This window comes from Puntigrus tetrazona, chromosome 7 (genome assembly GCF_018831695.1).
Source record: "Puntigrus tetrazona isolate hp1 chromosome 7, ASM1883169v1, whole genome shotgun sequence".
In the NCBI taxonomy this organism is placed as follows: domain Eukaryota; kingdom Metazoa; phylum Chordata; class Actinopteri; order Cypriniformes; family Cyprinidae; genus Puntigrus; species Puntigrus tetrazona.
Window position 1 is genome coordinate 255,492 of NC_056705.1, and position 20,306 is coordinate 275,797.

General features: G+C 38.8%; 1 protein-coding gene across 4 annotated transcripts; it reads left to right on the forward strand.

The window, feature by feature from the left end:
• The first annotated feature begins 1,492 nt into the window (after positions 1 to 1,492).
• On the forward strand, positions 1,493 to 19,039 carry fxr2 (fragile X mental retardation, autosomal homolog 2). Of its 4 annotated transcripts, none has more exons than XM_043244979.1 (17): positions 1,493 to 2,091; positions 4,919 to 4,971; positions 6,775 to 6,868; positions 7,761 to 7,832; positions 9,468 to 9,616; positions 10,108 to 10,201; positions 10,285 to 10,401; positions 10,833 to 11,003; positions 11,090 to 11,168; positions 11,311 to 11,420; positions 11,686 to 11,772; positions 12,710 to 12,929; positions 13,195 to 13,371; positions 14,877 to 15,080; positions 16,009 to 16,107; positions 16,701 to 16,795; positions 17,481 to 19,039. In XM_043244979.1, exons 1-17 carry the CDS (start codon positions 2,041 to 2,043, stop codon positions 17,586 to 17,588), a joined length of 1,980 nt encoding a protein of 659 aa, XP_043100914.1. In that variant the 5' UTR covers positions 1,493 to 2,040; the 3' UTR covers positions 17,589 to 19,039. The 4 variants fall into 4 exon arrangements, with proteins under 4 accessions (XP_043100914.1, XP_043100915.1, XP_043100916.1 ...); XM_043244978.1 differs by having other exon boundaries at positions 1,494 to 2,091; positions 11,311 to 11,468; XM_043244980.1 differs by lacking the exon at positions 16,009 to 16,107 and having other exon boundaries at positions 11,311 to 11,468.
• The last annotated feature ends 1,267 nt before the right edge of the window (positions 19,040 to 20,306 follow it).

Here is a 20,306-nt window from a genome sequence, read left to right on the forward strand (position 1 = left end):
TTTATGCTTAAGAGGTTGCGTTCATCTGATCCAAAAAAGTAAAACTGTAATATATTGGAATAATTTTAAATGTATTTTAAAGTTCTAATTCATCACATTTTAAATATTGTGTAACTACAAATATAATGTAGTGTTAAAAATGATGGCGTTTAATGTTTGTGTGGAAACACTGATTAACCGTTTCCAGCATTATTTGATTGACAAAGCTCAAAAGAACAGAATTTAGTCAAAATAGAAAACTGTGATGTTTTTGTAAAAAACATGTTTTGAAATAATTCTGCTCTTGCTTTTGTTCGATTTAATGAATCAACAATAAATAAAACTCTTTTTTTCTCCCCCTGTTTTCAACATCAGTAAGAAATGTTTTTTGAGCATACATTCAGTATATTAGACAATGTGACAAATATATATATATTATAAAACAGTAATTTCCAAACTAATTTTATGTCACACCCTTCACAGATGTCACATCCTCTGATGTTTGACACATGTCCTCCAGCATCTGCTGTCTTCAGCTGTTACAATTCTTTAACCCCCTGCTGAGTTCCTCACCCTCTCATTTGGTCAAACTGTTTGGGGTGTCATTCCTCACCCATCAGTAAGTCATATCAAATCAACCAACATCCTGAAGTTCGCACCTTCCACACCTGTTGTTGAGAATCCCAACATCCTGTGGGCATTTATTTATTTAGGCATTTATTTGTGCTAGGTATCCTTAATGGCACCTTTGTTTCCTTTTGTAGATATCTGTTCTGTGAAAATGTGAAAACATGTGCAACATTAAAAAAGTAAAATTCGTGTGCCAGTCATTTGAGATTCAACATCTGTTACACAAAAGTATTTTGTGGTTATTCCATGGTTTGCTTACATATTGCATGGTTTTCAAATGTTGCCACATGGTACTTCAAACGGAGACTTGTAAGGGTTATAGTTCTTGAGACCGATTTTAAAAGAAATATGCAGGATATCTGACATACACCGGATAATTGGCATAGAAAATCAATCAATCATACACCAAAGCATTTAAAAGTGTTTCAAATTCAGTACATTTCATGATTATTTATTATGCGGTTGCACAGCCTGTTTGGTTTTAAATGAAAGGCCCCAAAGCATCTGTTCCAAGATAAATATTACACCATGTTTATAACAAACCTTATAAATTTCTCCCTAAGGTATATCAGTATGCACAAAAAAAGAGAGCGTTTGGGAAACGTCTTTCTTTACATGACATGCATCAGAGTTTTTGTGAATCAGTGGGTCTCGTCAAAAACCAGAGCCACCCAAATATAGCAACTACACAACTGGCGCTAATAGGACAAACCCGGCGAACCAAGAGCCGCGAGCACTGGGTCCCCGTCGACCGGCCCCCGGTGGTTACGCCAATCACAGCGCGCAGCTGTATGTGAGTGGCAGCGCGCCGGACCAATCACAGTCGCAAACACTAAGAGGGGCGGGGCGTAAAGTGAAGAGGGGTGGGGAAATCGGGGTCATTCACAGTCTTGCTGCTCCACTCTGACGGCGTGTGTTGGAGGGGAAGGGTGAAGTAGCACAGCACTACAGTCTTATTAAAGAACAAACGTCCTAATCAACAGCGTTTTCAGACATAGCATAGAGGATTCTCACGAAAACACCCCGACATATGCAGGAACTGTGAGTTCAAGGGCTAGAAGGTGTCGGTGACCGTTGATTAGCGGCTGCGCTAGCTGTTGTGCTAACTCCTCGTTTACATCCACCGTCATCAGACAACATCACTCCGGCTCCAGACTCGCCGCAAACGGCGCTCCTGCGAGCTTCTCTCACGCTGTAGGCAGCCGTTATTGAGTTATTGACTTGTCCCGCTGGAAAGGGCGTCGGAGCTGAACCCCTCCCTGTGGCTCCTGTGCTCCCCCGTCACCTTTGCCCCCTCTCCCACCCGAAACACTGGACACACACAAGCGGCCGGAGAACGGCGAGAGGCCCGTGAAGCTGGGGGTGGTACCGGACTCGCACGCTGTCGGAGCGCCTAAAGAGAGGCACAGTCGTGGGGACGCCCCGACGAACATGGACGGGTTGGCGGTGGAGGTGCGCGGCTCCAACGGGGCCTTCTACAAGGTAACTTCGTTTTAAAAATAAAGCAATATTTGACCGCGAAGGTCTGGTGTACGCATGCACGAACGCATCAAGGCAGCCGAGGTGTGATGCAGCGATGTGTATCACTTTCAAAGAGGCCTGAGACGTAAGGGAGCCGTGTTGTTTTGGACCCGCTCGCTCGTCGTCGGCCTTTTTGGATAGATTTTTTTGTTTTGCTTTTTAGCTGGTGGACAGGAGAACCGCCGAGTTCTGTTAGCAGGTTAGATAATGAATCTGTTGACGAGAAACCAGCGGCTGTATCTCAAAATCTCGTGAGCTCCCCTACCTAGGCAGCAATTCTGCGCTTTCATTAGAAGATGGGATAAGCTCACTTTGTTTTGAGACGCATGATGGGACACTCTATCACTGTTCGAAGGTAAAAGGTAAAAAATTACGTTTCTGTAATTTATCGTCCTCATGTTGCAAATCCCTTTTTGTGTTTTTCTGTGCGCCACAAAAGGAGATGTTAGAGACAAACAGTTATGTTTACTTTACTGCATCCTTTCGAGACAATGAAAGTCAATGATGTCTGACATTGTCATTCTTCCTAAATGATGACTCAATTATTTTCACGTAAACTAGCCCTTCCAGACTAAGCCTGTGAGCCTGTTTTTAAGCATATCAAAGTGTCGTATGGGAGTTGTGGTGCAAGATTCGCAAGATTGTCCCCTTTGTTTGGTCAGCTTGAGTTTAGGTTTAGACTGTGGGAAATTACTCAGTCCGGCTTTTGTGGTGAGAAAACATGATGGTGTTTGTGAAGGGAGTGTTGCATCAACTGAATGGGCTGTTTGGACCAAATACTCATTCTTGAACCGCTGTTGCTTATGATGGTGGATACATTCAGATTCAGTTCGGTCCCAGGTAATGGATTAACCACATGATGTTTAGATATTGTAGTGTGACCCTCCAGCTTTATCAAACTACAGCCACAAGTGCAGAAAATATTTTTTTTCTCTGCAGAAAAATTCAACACGTCCCAACACACTTTTTTTTGTTTGAGAGCTTCCTTATGTACTAAGGGGAATATTATAAGTTAAGTTTTTTTTTTATTTAGGGATGTACTATTTTGCGGTAAGGTGACAGTGACGTCAGTTTCAGGCTGTAAAACTCTGAGGGACCAAAACAGGTGGGAGAGGAACAGGTGATCTCCTTGCTGACATCTAACACTACACTACAACCCCCACCAATACTACTACTACCACTCTCCTCTCTGATTTTATCCTTTGCTCTCTTTGCTTTTCCCTTCTGTGACTCCTCATTATGTAAAAGAGGAATTCTTGCCAATTTAATCTCTCCTCTGTTTTGTTTATACACACCTCCAGCATTTTTTTGCTGTTAATATTATCAGTTGTGTTCTTCCAAGTCTGAGCTGGGTGTTTAACACACAGTCCCGACCAGAAGTGTCAGCACTTTCTCCTTTATAAAAAAAACTGGTGCCCTTCAGAATTGCAACATGTTTCTAAAGCCTTAGTTTTGTAACCAGGTTATGAGTGGATAAAAACTTTTTAGCAAATTTACAGTCTTTGGACAACAAGTGGTATTGAAAGGGAAAGTCTGCCCTGTTATATAGTAATTAGTGCATCTGATATATGCTGAAATTATTTTATTTGATCCTGTTTTAAACTGTGGTCCTTTTTTTCAGATTAATAAATGGAAGCTTTAAGCTCATACATAATTCTGAAATCTTCGCTCTCTAATTAACTGCAAGGTTTCTACAAGGTTTCCCCTCATATGGGGCAATGAATGGAGCACGCACATGGCCGTGAGTCTCCGTCATAGATTAGTTATTTGCCACTCATCCCATTGGGTCCTGCACGTCTGTAGCGTCACATTCCCAAAATTGTCACCTTAACGTAAGACTCTGTGCCTCTTCTGGTCATGACCGTTAGCAAATGGTGGAATATGTGGCTTTACAATCTAGTTTGTTGGAATGGTTTCAATACAGGACCGTCTGTATTAAAAGCCTGCCCAGTTGCTTTCATGCTCTTTTGCTGACTTGTTAATAGGCTTTTTAAATCACAAACAAGCACTTTTTTTTAATAGCTGATCTCTTTCTTTGGCACTTTTTTTTTTTTACATTTTATTTTTTTATTGATTCAGTGCCGTGCCCTATAGACATACAGGAGAAAAAAATCATTAAAATCCTCTCTCAGTTGGATGATGTGTCAACCATGATAGTGCAGATTCATGCATTAGATAATCGTATGTGAATTAATTTGTCTTGTGAGGCCTGCCGTTTTCCTGAGACCAGTCTGTCTCTTTCCAGCAGGTTAACTACTGGCACTCGTTCGGTCTAATTTTCTCTCTTTCTCTCGTCTCAGTCTCTCCGTCCCATATTAGGCATTGTCTGTAGCTAAGCTATGATGGGGGTGGCGACTGGAGTAATCGTTTTATGGCAGCTCTGATAGATTTGTAGAGGAAGGAGGAGTGATGGATGAGGAACAGATTTTAAGGAGGGGACTTTGAGTGCCTCCCCCCAACTGCCCAATTACATTCACAAGCTAGCACATACTACACCTGTGACGTGCTTGTGCCCATATTTGTGGCACACAATACTTTAATATAGTTGAGATATACATATATACACACATACATATGTATATGTGTGCGTATATGTATGTAGTGTGTGTGTGTGTGTGTGTGTGTGTGTGTGTGTGTGTGTGTGTGTGTGTGTGTAAAAGCACACACTTCTCTGTCACCTTGCATTTCACACAGATTTTGTAAGCAACGTTACTCCCTCAACAACAGATGCTAACTTAGTTACATGTATGCTGAACATGTTTTCTCTTCTTTTTTTTTTTTTTTTTAGGGTTTCATCAAGGATGTACAAGAAGACTCCCTCACAATAGTCTTTGAAAACAAGTAAGTTGGCCAAATGTTTCCTGTACATGCTCTTTCCTAAAGCCTCTGCCTGTTCGACAATGTTTTGCTTGTGATGAGTGTTCACACTCTTCCACCTACACAACAAACAAAAATATAAGGTTAGCCAAGGCGAGAAGTTTTAGCCTGTTAAAATGCAATATATATGTCTCTAGGGTTTTTACCAGGGTATTTTAGCAATTGTGCTGCAGTCAGTCCTTCAGTTATATTGATTTAATCTAAAGTCATTATTGTGTGTGTGTGTTTAATTAAATAATGATTTTATATAAAATCAATATAACTGATAACCGACTGTGTAATCCAAAAAGGTCTATACTTTATCTAAGGTACAAGAAACAAATACATGGAACATTCTCCTTCTCCTTCAAAGGTGATTTTAGTTTTGGAAAAACACAAAGTCATTGGATGCCAAGTTTTGATTTGGGTGATTCGATGTTTTGGCAAAACACCCATAAGATGTAATGCATGGGAGGGCGCATTGTCATGATGAAGCTGCCAATCACCAGTTGCCCACAGCTGAGGCTGTTTTCATCACTGCAGTGCTTTTCTTATCTCATATTTTTCAAATTATATGGCTGTATATTTTCCTTACGGGCCTTGTATAAACCTTATATTAAATGTAAAATATATTTAGTTTTTATGTCTATAAAACACAAAATATGTTCAATAGTTTGGGCTCAGTAAAACTATAAAATACTTTTATTCAGCAAGGATGCCTTGAATGCATCAAAAGTGAGAGTAAAACATTTGTTACAAACGATCTACATCATATAAACGCTGATTAATCTAGTTACACTGAAGGCTGGATTAATGAAAATTCAGCCCTTGCAGTCACAGAAATAAATGTCATTTTAAAATGCGTTGTAATAAGCATTTTTAAAAAAAATTGTAGTAATATTTTGCAAATTAATCTTGATGTTTTTACTGTATCTGATGTATTTGTGAAAAACCACATTACTCCAAACTTTATGGCATATGTGTATCTATAAAATGAAATGTGAATGTATTCATTATTTTGTTAAATGCATACGCGTAGTTGAATACATTGTTACTATACAGATATTATAGGTCACACTTAAAATGCAGCACTTTTTCAGTAAGGGCTTATCTGATTGTGCTCATCTCACGATCAGCTTGTTTTCTTCAGAGCTTAACGCATAGATCACTTCCACTTTTCCTTTAGCCATGTGCTCCAAGCCGTCTCTCTCAGCACCTGTGCTAACTCTCTTGGGCAGCTGTCAGGCAGCTCTTTATAGTTCTCCTGTCCCCCTCCTTCCCTCTTTTTCCCCCCTCCATGTCTCCCTACGCCTCCCATCTTTATCTCTCTCACTCTCCGTAAGACCCATAAATAGTCTGGTGAGGTATGCAGGCAGGGGAGTACAGGACAGTGGCCCTGCCATTCTTGGAATGGTTCTGCTGACCCATGGACAACCAGGAGCACTATCATCTCTCTGAGACCATGTGCTTACAATTTTGTTAGATTTTTATACGATAGTGAAGACGGTGTGTAAGAGATTTCAGTCTGAGGTTTCTAGCTAAACGACTAATGCTTGTGGAACCTTTTAGAGAGATTTGAATAAAAGTTGTGATTTTTACACGTTTATCAGAGAGCATATAATTTACTAATTTCAGTAGATCCACAGTGACCCCTCATATCTCATTATTGACAACCTCCTTTTTAATAAATGAACACTGATTTATACCTTTTAGTGTTGATTTATACCTATCCTGTCGTTAGAAAGCTGACTGACAACTGTGTCTATGTGTGTGGCTTCTTTCCACAAGCTGGCAACCAGAGAGACAGCTGCCGTTCAGTGACGTGAGGTTGCCACCCCCAGCTGATTACCACAAGGACATTTGTGAGGGAGATGAGGTGGAGGTAGGTGCATTCACTCTAAAGCACCCGGAGCACTCCTCAAATCATCACCCTGAAAAAGGCCCCCTCATATGAATCATCACCGGACAAATAGCCCTTTGAAATGCTCGGCTTTCAAAACATATATCAGACTCTCAACTTACACCATTTTCAATACCGTCATACTTTAAAGACAACATGAAAGTCTTTACAAAACAATAACACTTCTGGTAAATTTGTCACATTGTAGAGCAAAATCTGGTAATGAGATTTGATTGGTTCCAGAAATATAAACTGTGATTGTTATTTTCCCACTGCCCTCTTGGCCTTTATTGTGCAACAAGTCATGTCAGAGATGAATAAAAAAAAACTAATACAAGAATATGAGAGACAATACAGAATTGTGTGTACTAAAGAGTCCATATTTGAATATATATTCCATATTTGAAGATCAATTTCAGTTTGTTCATTCTAGATTTGTACTGTATTTTATGCATAGCATCTTGCCAGCACATATATAACTTAAATTGCATAATTAGATTCAAGAGTCAAATGCAATATGTCTGTTAATGGGCTATATTAGTAATTGCGACTCGAAATCAAACAGACTTGTCAATTAATAATACAGCAACGTTGATCAATTATGCTTTATTAATGCATATTTTGTTTTCAAGTGAATTAACTAAATATTGTGAATACACATGTGAAGAGCAAGTCTTAATTGCCTTTATTAAACATGTAAAGTTTATGCATTATAATCAGTATCAGCATTTTCTAGGCAATCGCTAGACACAAACATATCTGGCACATTCTTCATTATTTTATTAATTTTTTTCCCTTTCTGTTAAACACACCGACACCGTTTCTTTCAGTGTTTCCCTACATGCACTCACCTGACCTGATCTTTCTCCTGCAGGTTTACTCCAGAGCCAATGAGCAGGAGCCCTGCGGCTGGTGGTTAGCGAGGGTGAGGATGATGAAGGGAGAGGTAAGTCGGGTCCAGGTGTGCAAGCGACCACTGCGCACATGTTTGATCAGATGTGGGTTACGGGGTCTGCATTTCAAGGGTTCCGTCGCTCGTTATTCACTCAGTTGGCCTCTGAAGTTGAGTCCAAAGTGAATATATGAATATTGATCGAGGGTGTTTCAGGTCTTTTTGGGACTCGTTGCTCCAGTAGGCCTTTAACACATGCATCTGCAGCACTGACCCAGTTACCCATAAACACTAGAGTGATCTCATTTATTGAGTCAGACCGAACCCCCTGGTGATCTAATAGCGGATCGCCTTAAGCTTTAGAATATGCATTGAGTATGCATGAGCAAGATAAACAACCATAAAAAGTAGGTCCGTTTAAAGACATCTGGATCCTCTATATGGGCCCCTCTTAAGGCATCATCAGGTTTAAGAAATGTTTTGGGTTCAGTCCTAGTTGTATAATGTAACAGTACTGATGCTATAATGGCTGCATCAGTTTTATGTTGTCATTATCAGAATTTTTTTTTATTGATCAATATTTTCATTACTCTTATGTAATTATTAGAAATAATTCTTTATGCTTGAGAATTTTTTTTAGTTCTATAGTTTTTGAGTTCTATTCTAGGTGGTTAAACTTCTTGTAGTAATCAACATCATATCATAGAGCTTTACTTGTATTGGACCTGGAACATTACTGTAAGGTTATAGTAAAATGCATTTACAGTAGCGTTGTCTTTTTTACTTATTTTTTAAAATAAAGTCCTCTTTATTTTTATACAAATGGCTTCATACTGCTTAAAGATCTCAGATCTTTTGTCTGCTGTGCAATGTTTCCTGGCATAAGGTCCCATTTAAAACTGCCTTCACACACATTTTGGCTAATTAGGTTAAGGTAGCACATGAGATGGCAGGCAGACCTCTCATAGCATTACATGGAGCACTGGGGAACTGTCTTCTCCCTCTTGCACACATTCATTCTGATACTGGGGCAGTCGAATAATAGGACAAATTTAGACTTGACTTTTGACTGCATTCTAGGTCACTGAGTGCAAGTCGTGTGTTACCGCTGATATGAGATGTGGCTGCTCTGTGTTGTTACAGGGTTTGTGTTCTCAGATTATCTTCAATCGATTTTCTTCTCCGCTGCTTTTACTGTGTTACAGGCAGCAGATACGTAATGTTGGCTTAATGCTTCTGTCTGCAAGATGGCTTCTGTCACACTCTGAGCATGTGCTGCGCTAACGCGTCTCATCATAGTGACTAATTACTGGCATTTTAAGCTAGTGGTCTAGCACAACAAAACCGTCTTTGAGCAGCTTCAGTCTGTTTGCTGTGTCTTTAAAGTGGTGAGACTGTGAAAGAGGCTATTGTGACTGGTGTAATAAACAGTCAGCTGGTCATTACTGCAAAATAAACCCAACAGGAGTCCAATTCAGAGCTGACTGTACATGCGTCCCGCTTGTTTCGTGGATAATTTCCAAATAAGTGGACATGAAAAATTGGTCAGAGGTTAAATGGCTTTATTAAATGGTCAGGTGTACATCTTAACAGCCGGTATACAAGAATGCAAGAATGCCATGTGTATAATAATCCAGTTTAACTACCTAAACGATTAACCTTCTTTTGTTTTGTTTTTTTCCCCTTAAGTTCTATGTGATCGAATATGCAGCTTGCGACGCCACATACAATGAAATTGTCACATCAGAACGAATCCGGCCAGTCAATCCCAACAGCCCTTCTTCTGAAAACTCCTTTTACAAAGTCCCCATCGCTGTACCCGAGGATCTCAGAGAAATGTAAGTCACCCATGCAGTGCTCTGATGTCACTTATTAGTCAGAGACTGTGTCCCCACTCAGACCAAAGAGTATTTCCGAGTCGGTGTGTCTGTTATTTTAGCTAACAAAATTAGACCAATGTTAACCATAACAAATGTTTGCTAAGGGCTAGGCAATAAGCAAAATGTTTCTCAATAATGATGATGATGATGATAATAATAGTAATAGTAATAATTTTAATTTCGAAAGTTATGTTTTGCTAAATCATATTTGAAGAAAAAAAACATTAAAAAAGCAAATAATTTGATTTACATTTTAAACGATTGATTCCATTGGTAACTTTTGATGTTAAAAGAAAAAAATGTATTGATTTCATGGGCCCCTAAAAGGGAGCTTACTCTGTAGAGCTTAATTGTGAACAAATGTAGTTTAATTAAAATTTTTTGTTGTTTTTGTTTTTTTATTTTGGAAGAATTAAATGTATTCTATTCTCTTTTTTTTTATGATGCAGCTGTTTGACTGAGAACATTCACAAAGACTTCAGGAAAGCAATCGGAGCCAACTGCATCTTCTACAACACCTTTACACACCAACTTATTGTTTTGGTCAGTGTTTAAATCTGTTTACTCTGTCGTTATGATGCTGGAACGTACAATGTGTCCAAACATATCTGTCCATTTCTCCACAGTCAACAAACGAGTGCACGGTGAAACGAGCAGCCCTACTGAGTGACATGCACTTCCGGAGTATTCGCACCAAACTCATGCTGATGTCCCGTAACGAGGAGGCCACTAAACACTTAGAGGTACACACTGTGGTGATTTTTAATGTTTAATCTATTACACATTTTACCTGCATAATAGTTTAGCTAGTCCTAACGGAGAGAGTCATAATAAAAAGATATAGCCATTTAATTTGAGCAACTTAGACGACAATATTTTCCTGCAGATACAAATTCACTCACTCTCATATAAACAAACACTGATAGACCATCTGTGCTGCTTTTTTTTTTTTTTTGCCTTCAAGCTCCACATTCATAGAATGAATTCCTCTGACGTTCAGGTTTCTTGTAATACGGTTGATTGTTAGTGCAATTCTGTTCCTGAGGTTTTTTTTTTTTTGCTTGTCATTATATGCATGCTCCTGTAAAAGTGATTCTGGTCCTGCTGTATTCCCCCTGTGGTTTAATTAAACAAGCAACCAGCTCAACATTTGGGGGGTTTTTTTGTGCCGCAGACGAGTAAACAACTAGCGTCTGCGTATCAGGAGGAAGTGAGGGTGCGTGAGGATCTAATGGGTCTGGCTATTGGTTCTCATGGCGCCAACATCCAGCAGGCCCGCAAAGTTCCCGGCGTCACTGCCATTGAGCTGGAAGAAGAAAGCTGCACTTTCAGGATCTATGGAGAGGTGTTCATCTTTTGTGCGATTTACAAAGATGCATATAAAGATGAGTGACAGCACTGATTTTGATGGGTTGTTGTTTTTGACCCTAGACCCCAGAGGCTGTCAAGCAGGCCAGGACATATCTGGAGTTTAAGGAGGATTCTTTCCAAGTTCCAAGGAACCTTGTAGGCGAGTTGGTTTTCTGCTTGTTAGACACATTCGTTTGGACTTCTGGATGCAGTTCATTTGTGGACAGACATGAGCTAAGCATAAATTCAGAAAATCTGCCAAAGCCCAAGTGTTCTTACCCAATGATTTTCTTTCACAACAGGCAAAGTCATTGGCAAAAACGGCAAAATTATCCAGGAAATAGTTGACAAATCAGGCGTGGTTCGAGTCCGGATCGAAGGGGACAATGATAAAAAACTGCCCAGGGAGGAGGTAGGCAGGCAGGGGGCTGGCAGAGACAACACTGTCAGCAGCCAAGAGGTGAATGAGCCGCCCACCCGATACAACAGACCTCTCACTGTTACAGCTAAATAAATCCTCACTGAGGAAAACAACACAATACTACTAACAAGCAGTTTATTTTCATGCAAGTTTATACACATTTTGAGTGTTTTTTTTTTTATTGTTTAGTATCTGAAATGGCTACCGATTTTACTAACATCAGAAATGTTATTCCTCTTTGTCTTTTGTTATTCAGGGAATGGTTCCCTTTATCTTTGTTGGAACCAAAGAGAACATCAGTAACGCCCAGGCCTTGCTCGAATACCACGTGGCCTACCTTCAGGTTAGTCACCAGACATGAAGGGTATTGTTCAGTCTTTAAACTGATTGCTGAAGAATGTTTGTTCTGTTATTGTTCAAGACTCAGAAGTGTACAAATGTTGCAACCTTATTTTGAATTCATTGTGCCATGCTAAAAATGAGCTTTTGAATTGAACTGATCTCTTGACTGGTCAGCTGATCTCCTCCTTCATGGAAAGCTGCTGGTCCTAACTTAACTGCTAACTGATGCTAAAAATACCCCCATTGGGGGTAGATTTGATGGGGGAAGGGGCAAAGTGTGGATTACATGCTATCTACCCAGGCGCCTCTCAAAATAGCCATTTCCCCTGACCATCCCACCCCAGCTCTAGCACATTGCCCTCCTCTGTCAGCGTTCAGCTGCTGTTTCAAACCGCCAGCTGTCACATTTTGATTTGACACATTGCCAGACACATTGCTCCTAGTGAAAACCCACTGCAATAAATGCTGCCTGTGCAAATAATTCAGAGATTTCATGAAGAAACACAGCTCATTTCATCAGCCTCCTCAGTAATAGTAGTAAAAATGCAGTAATTGTTTTTGGGTTTTTTTGCTCTTAAAGGAGCTAAATATTTTGTACTGATGTAGATTTTATGTCCTCATATTTTGTATGTGTATATGTGTGTATATATGTATGTGTATATGTGTGTATGTGTGTGTGTGTGTGTGTGTGTGTATATATATATATATATATGTATATATATATATATATATATATATATATATATATATATATATATATATATATATATATATATATATATATATGTATATATATATATATATATATATATATATATGTATGTGTGTGTGTGTGTATATATATATATTAGTCTTATTATATATTGTATGATGTCTTGCATTTATTATTTCATATGATCTTATAGATTTTGTGCTTTCCCTCTCTGTGTGATTGACAGGAGGTGGAGCAGTTGCGTCTCGAGCGCCTGCAAATTGATGAACAGCTTCGTCAGATTGGGGTGGGATATCGAGCACCCCCCAGCCGCTCTGGATCAGGGGTCGCCGGTGAGCGTGAACGGGGTTACCTCACGGACGAGAGCACCAACTCCCTGCAGACCACACGCACCTATGGAGGAAGAGGACGCGGACGGAAATCAAACAATACATACTCTGGCTATGGTGAGATGCAACTCCCACAATGCTCCTGTGTCTTGGACAGTCTCTTTACGCGTTTAATGTACATTTCTGGTGCAACAGGGTTAAGGCACCAGTGAGTGAAAGGCACGTTTGCTTTTATTTTCTTCAACCACTAGATGGCACAAGAACCCACCACAGCACTTTTCTAAACATAAACTGAAAATAGTTTTTAAAATTAACAAGATCTTTTTGGGCCTCCCTGCTGCCTAACACTTTTTTTGTTTTGTTTTTAAATCCTTGTCTGCAGGAACAAACTCTGAAATGTCAAATGCATCAGAGACCGAAGAGGTAGGAGAGCGAGAGTCCAGGCCCAAAGGTGTTGGAGGAGAAGACAGGGGCTCCAAGCGTGGCCGAGGCCGTGGCTCCAGCACTGGCAGGGGCCGGGGAGCACCAGGGCCACGAAACACTAACACTATCAGCTCAGGTATGAACTGATTGTAATTTAATTTCTAGAGTCAATGTGTTTTTTCTAGTTTTCATGTAAAATACTGCTGTGGAGATTTCTCTTTCCATTTAAAAAAAAAAAAACGTATAAATTGTCGTTCAGTAAAGCTACTTTGCATGCAAACCCTTGTTTTATCATTGTTTGTTTCCTGGGACCAGTCCTTCGTACATCGCTAAATCGGTTAGCTGGATTTGATCGTTGACTATTTCACATGATCTTGGATCATTTGGTTCTTCGAAGCTTATCCTAGACTTTCTGTCATGGCAACAGGTCTGTAAACTTAAACCTGCTTGGGAGCAGACTTTTTTCATGTAAACAGAATTAGATTCCATCTTTTTAAACAGCGCTGACACTAAAAATCTGTCCCAGCCACCACTTATTAAAAGAGTACCCTACTAAGCTTAATAATAAAAAGCTAACCGTAGCATCTATATAAAAATAATTTGTGAATATTAATATCGAATTTAATATTCAATATGCCCATTTCATTTGTAATTGTTAAAAATATTGTGTACAGAAACCAATAATTTAATAATTCTTTCAAATGCGCCAACTAAAATGTATACACCAGCATGAATACTGAATGATAAACATTAACTGCATGCATTAATTTCAGACAGTTTTTATTAGGTAATATTGCGTTGTATTGTATTTATAAATGAGAACATTCATAAATGTCCTGTTTATAGAGGTTTTCAAAGCTTTGATTAGCTTAACACATTTATTACACACATTTAACATTTCTGCACTGAAAATTGAGTAAGTTTTTTTTCTTTGCTTTTTTACACAACATCGGTTGCGTTTTGATACGAGAAAACCAAGCTCTGCCTTAAAAGGAAGTGCAAAAATTCTAAATAAAGATTCTTCAGTTGGAAAGGAAGGCTTTCAGAAATCAAAGCAGCAAGATGACTCTCTGAAATTCAGTGACAAATGGTTTGATTTCCTCATAAGGAAATGAATTGCAATTAGTTTGACAAACATGCGATTTAAATTTTTTTGTTGTTGTTGTTGATTTGTGCAGTAATTTGAGTGATGAGATATAATGGGAATTTCTTGATGGATCGTGAAGATGCAGATAACTTGATTTTTAAGTAATGTTAATATTGTCACATAAGAAATTGCTTCACTGATAAAATTAAATGAATTTCTAGCTACAGCATTGAAAAAATGTAAAGCATGTACAAATACTAAAAGTGTAAATAATTGGGAATCATGTAAAAAAAAAAAAAAAAAATTACAATTTAATTAAAAACAGCACGTTTTATTTATCTGTTATAACATAACATTTAAGTAGTTTTGTACGATTGTGTTTAAGTATCAATTCACCTATCCTTTTCAGGGAACACTAAAACGTGCAGTAATCTTAGACAACTTAATCCAGATACGTTAATGTACTACACAAATTCACAAAACAACTGCCAGAGATCATTTATAAGGATTTGAAGATTTGAAATCTTTCATCTGTGTGTTTGTGTGTATTCCAGTGCTCCGAGATCCAGACAGTAACCCATACTCTCTGCTGGAGGGAGAAGGAGAATTGGGCGGTGATACAGATGCCAGTGAAAGCATGGGCGGCACTGACCGCAGGAGACGTTCACGCCGTCGGCGTAATGACCAGGAACCCAGCCTTATGGATGCAGCCGCTAATGAATCCGACAGCCAGGCAGCCGCCAGTGAGAACGGACTGGGTAAGAGGCCATTTCCGTTTGTTTTGATGCAAACGGATTCATCAAAAAGAACATCTGAGTTTACTTAAATTGTACACTGCATTTGTCATTTTGTGACTTCCTCTTCATGTACAAAACAAGTGTCAGCCTAATCACATCAAATCCAACATCGTGAAAGCGGCTTATGTGCATCTAACTTCGTTTGTTATCTGGTGGTTACTCACTGGTAGGTTTTGTATCTGCAGCTGACTGTTTGGAAGGAAAATGTGGTCGGATGACCTAGTTTTGCTTGGTTTGGGGTTGTTGATTTCTTTCAAATGTTTTTGCTAATGTCTTTTGCACACCAAGGCCACGTTTATTTGATCAAGTAACAGTAATGTTCTGAAAAAAAATTATATATATTACATTTTTCTTTTTATGTAGAAGTTATTCTAATTTGGTGCTCAATAAATATTTTGTTCATTACTATTTTGAAGAAAATACCACAAAAATATAGTTTTTTTTTTTTTTTTTTTTTTTTTTTTTTTTTTACTTTTTAACCTTGACTTTTGATCATAAATCATTTATTTAAAAAAACCTTCCAAACTTTTGAACAGTAGTATGCATCCTTCTCTTTTTGGTAGATTTATGTAGATTTATTTGGTAGTTTAGTAACTCGGTGAACTAAACATTGTCTCCGGAATATAGAGAATATCACATTTATTTCTAAAAGGTAATGGCAACTGAAAGCTGCTCTTGTGCAACAGAAGCTTTCATCAGATTTTAAACAAAATGTTACATCTGTACAACTGGGGTCTGTGTACTCAGAAAAGATTAGGAAAACTTTGAGGTCATGGAGAATCAAAGAAAATTTATTGGGAATTTCATAGAACTGCCTCAAAAGATAAACGGAAAATTAATTGGTCCCATTGCATCTCATGCTCTCTTTGTCTTCCCTCATTTCTCTCAGAAGAGGAAGGCAGGCCCCAGCGCCGTAATAGAAGCCGCCGCCGTCGTAACAGAGGCAATCGTCCTGAGGGAGGCTCTACCAGCCGCGACAGACAGCCAAGTGAGAGAGAGGGAAGGGTCAAAACTGATAGGACGGGACTACACAGACAAAAGTTGAACATTTACAACTTTTAAGGCTGTTTTTTTCTTTAGTTTTTCAGTTTCAGTAGAACGTGACAGGAAGGTATTGGAGAGAGAGAGCGAGAGAGAGAGAGAGAGATAGAGAGAGCGAGAGAAGGGACTGGGTGGGGTTCAAACTAGCAAAATTCAAAATTGTAAATGGCACTGTTAATTTCACAGCACTAGGCTGGTGATACACTGGACAACTTTTTGAGCAGTGTTGCTGGCCAACTTTGGGAAAAGTTGCCATCAATAGACAACCGGGTGAGACACAGGGCCCAAGACTGATTTAAATTACCCAGACTGAAATGGGAATTTTCAATGGAAAAGTGCCCAAGCAACATTGCTCAAAACAAAATCTGCCCATCAAAATGTTGCCCTGTGTATCATCATCCTCACAGTCATGGCCTACAGAAGGTGAAAGATATAAATGCAATCCAAAGAGTTGTTTTCTTGCTATAGGTTATAGGACTTTTCCTCTTGTTTGACGCTCCCCCCTCATCTTGACTGCTGTTTCTCTCTCTGTTGATATAGTTACTGTTGCTGACTTCATCTCTCGTGCCGATTCCCAGAGCAGACAGAATCTCCCAGGGAAGAAGGAGGTGACCCAGCACACATCCCATCCCAAGGTCTGCAAATACTACAGCACAGAACACACCACTCAGAAATTTAACCTTTCATTTTATTTAGTGTTTTTAAGTGTATGGAAATACTGTTATAGTACCACTACATATTAAGCGGCCTTAAAGACTATGTACTTGCATTTAAACTAATCATTTAGTACAATGCACTTAATGTATACATGCATATTTATACACTGTATTTGTTTTAAGGATACCTGCATGTAATTACATCTGTAATTAATTTCTGTAGTTGTAATGTTCATAATTACACTGTTGACGTCCCTTACACCTTTACGCACTCTTAAACCTACCCATACCAGCAACACTATCCTTACCCTAACCTTACCTCTATCTCACCTCAACTCAGCAAGTGTTTTGCAGTACAATATTAACATAAATGCATTGTACTTTTTTTTTTTTTTTTTTTTTTTTAATGCAAGTACATGATTGTTATGGTCACTGAATATGTAGTAGTTGTAGTAATAGGCTTGAAGAGCTGCACAATCTGGGCAGAACTTGTCATTTATACAAAGACTAGGAAATCAATACTAATAATATTTTTAGCGCCTGTGTGGCCACTGTATCACCTTTTTTTTTTTTTTTTTAAGACGGATAATTGTTTTTCTGACGAAAGAAGAGTTGCATGAATCACAGAACAAACTTTTAAAGTGCATTTTATTCTCTTCTTCAGGAAAACGGGACTAGTGTGAGTAAGGAAGAGCACACTCCTAAGCGCTCCCCTAGCAATGGCGTGGCATCGCCCGGGGAGGCTCTGGCCCTGGTGAATGGCGTCTCGTAAAAAGTCATCTTGCCCCCTCAAGACCCACGTCTAAAGCAAGACACCATGGCGAACTCTGTCCCTGCTTGCATTCACGTAAACCTTTAAACTGACGAATGAAAATCGACTAAAGTCTATGAGAAGAAAATGATACAAAAAAAAAAAGACGAACGCATCTACTTTAAACCACACGTAACGGTGTATGTTTATCCTATCTATCAGTACTTAGTGCTTATTTAAGACAAGCTTGCCAAAAATGAGCTGATGGATATGACTCAAATTTCTGACATAACACAGAAAACAGGACGTGACTTTTTGGGTTTTATTTTAATTTTTTTTTCCTTTTCTTTTTCGCTGTTGTCGTTGTTGTCATTGTTTCGTTTTTGATTGTTTGTACTCACTGGTGTGGGATTGTGAAACACTCCCAAACAGACGCATCTCTTAAACAGTGTTAGCTAAATGAGGGCGGAGCTAGCAGAGAGGCGATGGGTTGAAGGCGGAGCCTCTCGTGAGCGATCGACAGTTAAGTCTGTGGTACTCTGAATTTAAGGTCAAAAAGGGGAAACGGAGAGACATTGTGCCTTGAATTTGAAAAAACTTGAGTATTTTTTTTTTTTCCTTTAATATTTGCGTTGTTCATGGGATGAAGTAGATGGTTCCTGTTTATTGGTGTTTTTATTTTGTCTAAGGATTAAGAGGGGTTAGGATTGGGGGTGGGTGGGGAAGGGAGACGGATAATTAATGCCAAACATGAAATTAGGACATTTGTCCAAGGTCAAGTCATTATGTGAAAGGTGTTTAATCTGTGTGTGTACGAGTGTGTGTCCGTTTGTACACGTTTTGTTGGTGAGACATGCAGTAAGAGCGTATAAATTGGGAGGAACGTTACATGAGACAACCCAGAACGAATTCTGTCTCTTCAGGACGGAAAGCGGCACGAGTGTCGGCAGGCGGAGCTAGAGAGAGAGAGAGAGAGAGAGAGAGAGACGTTAAGGAAATGACAGGCTCAGAGTGTTGATAATCTTCAGTATTTCAGCATCTCAGGAAGGCGGAATAAATACGAGCTTGGAAAGCGACGCACACCCTCGATAGCTTCCGGCCCGCAATTAAAAGAAAGTCAGGAGGGGATTTTTGACCCTCCGGTGTGGATGATTTGGTCTTGATGGATTAAAAGGCACAGTGAAACCTTAAGATGAAGCCAGAAACACTGAGACAGATGCACACACACACACACACACACACACATGTACATGTACATCCGAGAGCATTGTAATACACTCCAGTTTGGTCAGATGGAGTCTTGGCCTCTTCTGTCTCTGCTGGGAGATCTAACGCTGTTGCAGAGGAAGGTGATGGAGCGTTTGTCGCGTCCCTGGTTGTCATGAGTAAAGGGGAGGGAGCGTTCCCTCCCTTTATCTTGGTTCCGGCTCTCCAATTTTTTTTTTTTTTTTTTTTTTTTTTTTGGTTATTTTCACATCATAGAAAAACAAAAAAGATTCAAATGGAAGTGAAATAAATTATTTCTGGAATGACACCTGTGTGCGGTTTGCTTTTTTTCCTCTTCAGTCTGGTTTCAGTTTGCGCACGTTATGTGAATTGGGTGCAGTATTAACAAAGAAAGAAAAGTCAATCTCCAAAGGTAACTGCATATTACAGTAAAGGGATGGTCCACCCAAAAATAAAAACGTTCTCAATGTTTACTTGCCTTCATACAATTCCCAATGTATTTTACTGACTGACAAATTTGGGTTTTGTAAAAAAAAAAAAAAAAAAAAGCCTATCTCTGAGGCATTGAATCATTAATTGGAATTGTAGGGATTATTATTTCTGTGTGGTTTGGTATTAACGTTTTAGAATTACAGTCACTTCAATTAACTCAGAGATCGAAAACCTTTTTCACAGAAGAAATCCATCTGACAGGATGAGGGTTGGTTAATGAGAATTTTCCTTTTTGGTTGAAATGTTTTTGTGTAACTTCTCTTTTATATTAGATTAAACATTAATTATTAACAGGATTATGCGCTAAAAGTATAGAGTTTAAGGTTGTTTCAAACAACTACCTGATTTTTTTTTTTTTTTTTTTTTTTGTACTTACCACAAACAAAACATTGAAGTCAAGCTCCTATGCATTTGCTCCTTTATGAAAATCATAGGGAAATCCTTTATTGCTTATGTCTGCAAAATAAAAATAGCTATTTCATCAGTGTGATCGAGACGAACTACGAAGCTTGTGTGGGAGTATAAACTCATCATTTTCGTGTTGCTTGGCTATATAAAAACACTGACTGCAGAATTTATTTTACAGGATTGATCGGTCAACACTGCACTGTAATGGTGTTAGTGCTGTCTTTTGTTTATGAACTTTAAAAGGCATAATGGAGGTTTAGAACCTGATCCCAGGTTCAGATGTCATGGCAAATAAGTCCATCAAATGAAAATGCATTTTGTTACCAGAGCTTAACCTACGTATGTTTACTGATTAATCACACTGCAGTGTTTACTTTTTGCATCAAGCGCACCATTCTTCAAGCAAAGCTTTATTCTGTTCACTCCATACAGACCGGTTTTACTCCAGGATGTCACATCATAAGGTTTACTACACAAATATTAGTATATTAATATTTTTATAGCACCTTTTATATGTAGTTTATAACAGGGTTATATAGTGAGCTAAAATTTTAACTAAGATCATTGAAAAAGCTTTTTTGTTACTTGAAATAAAATATTTAAAGATATTTA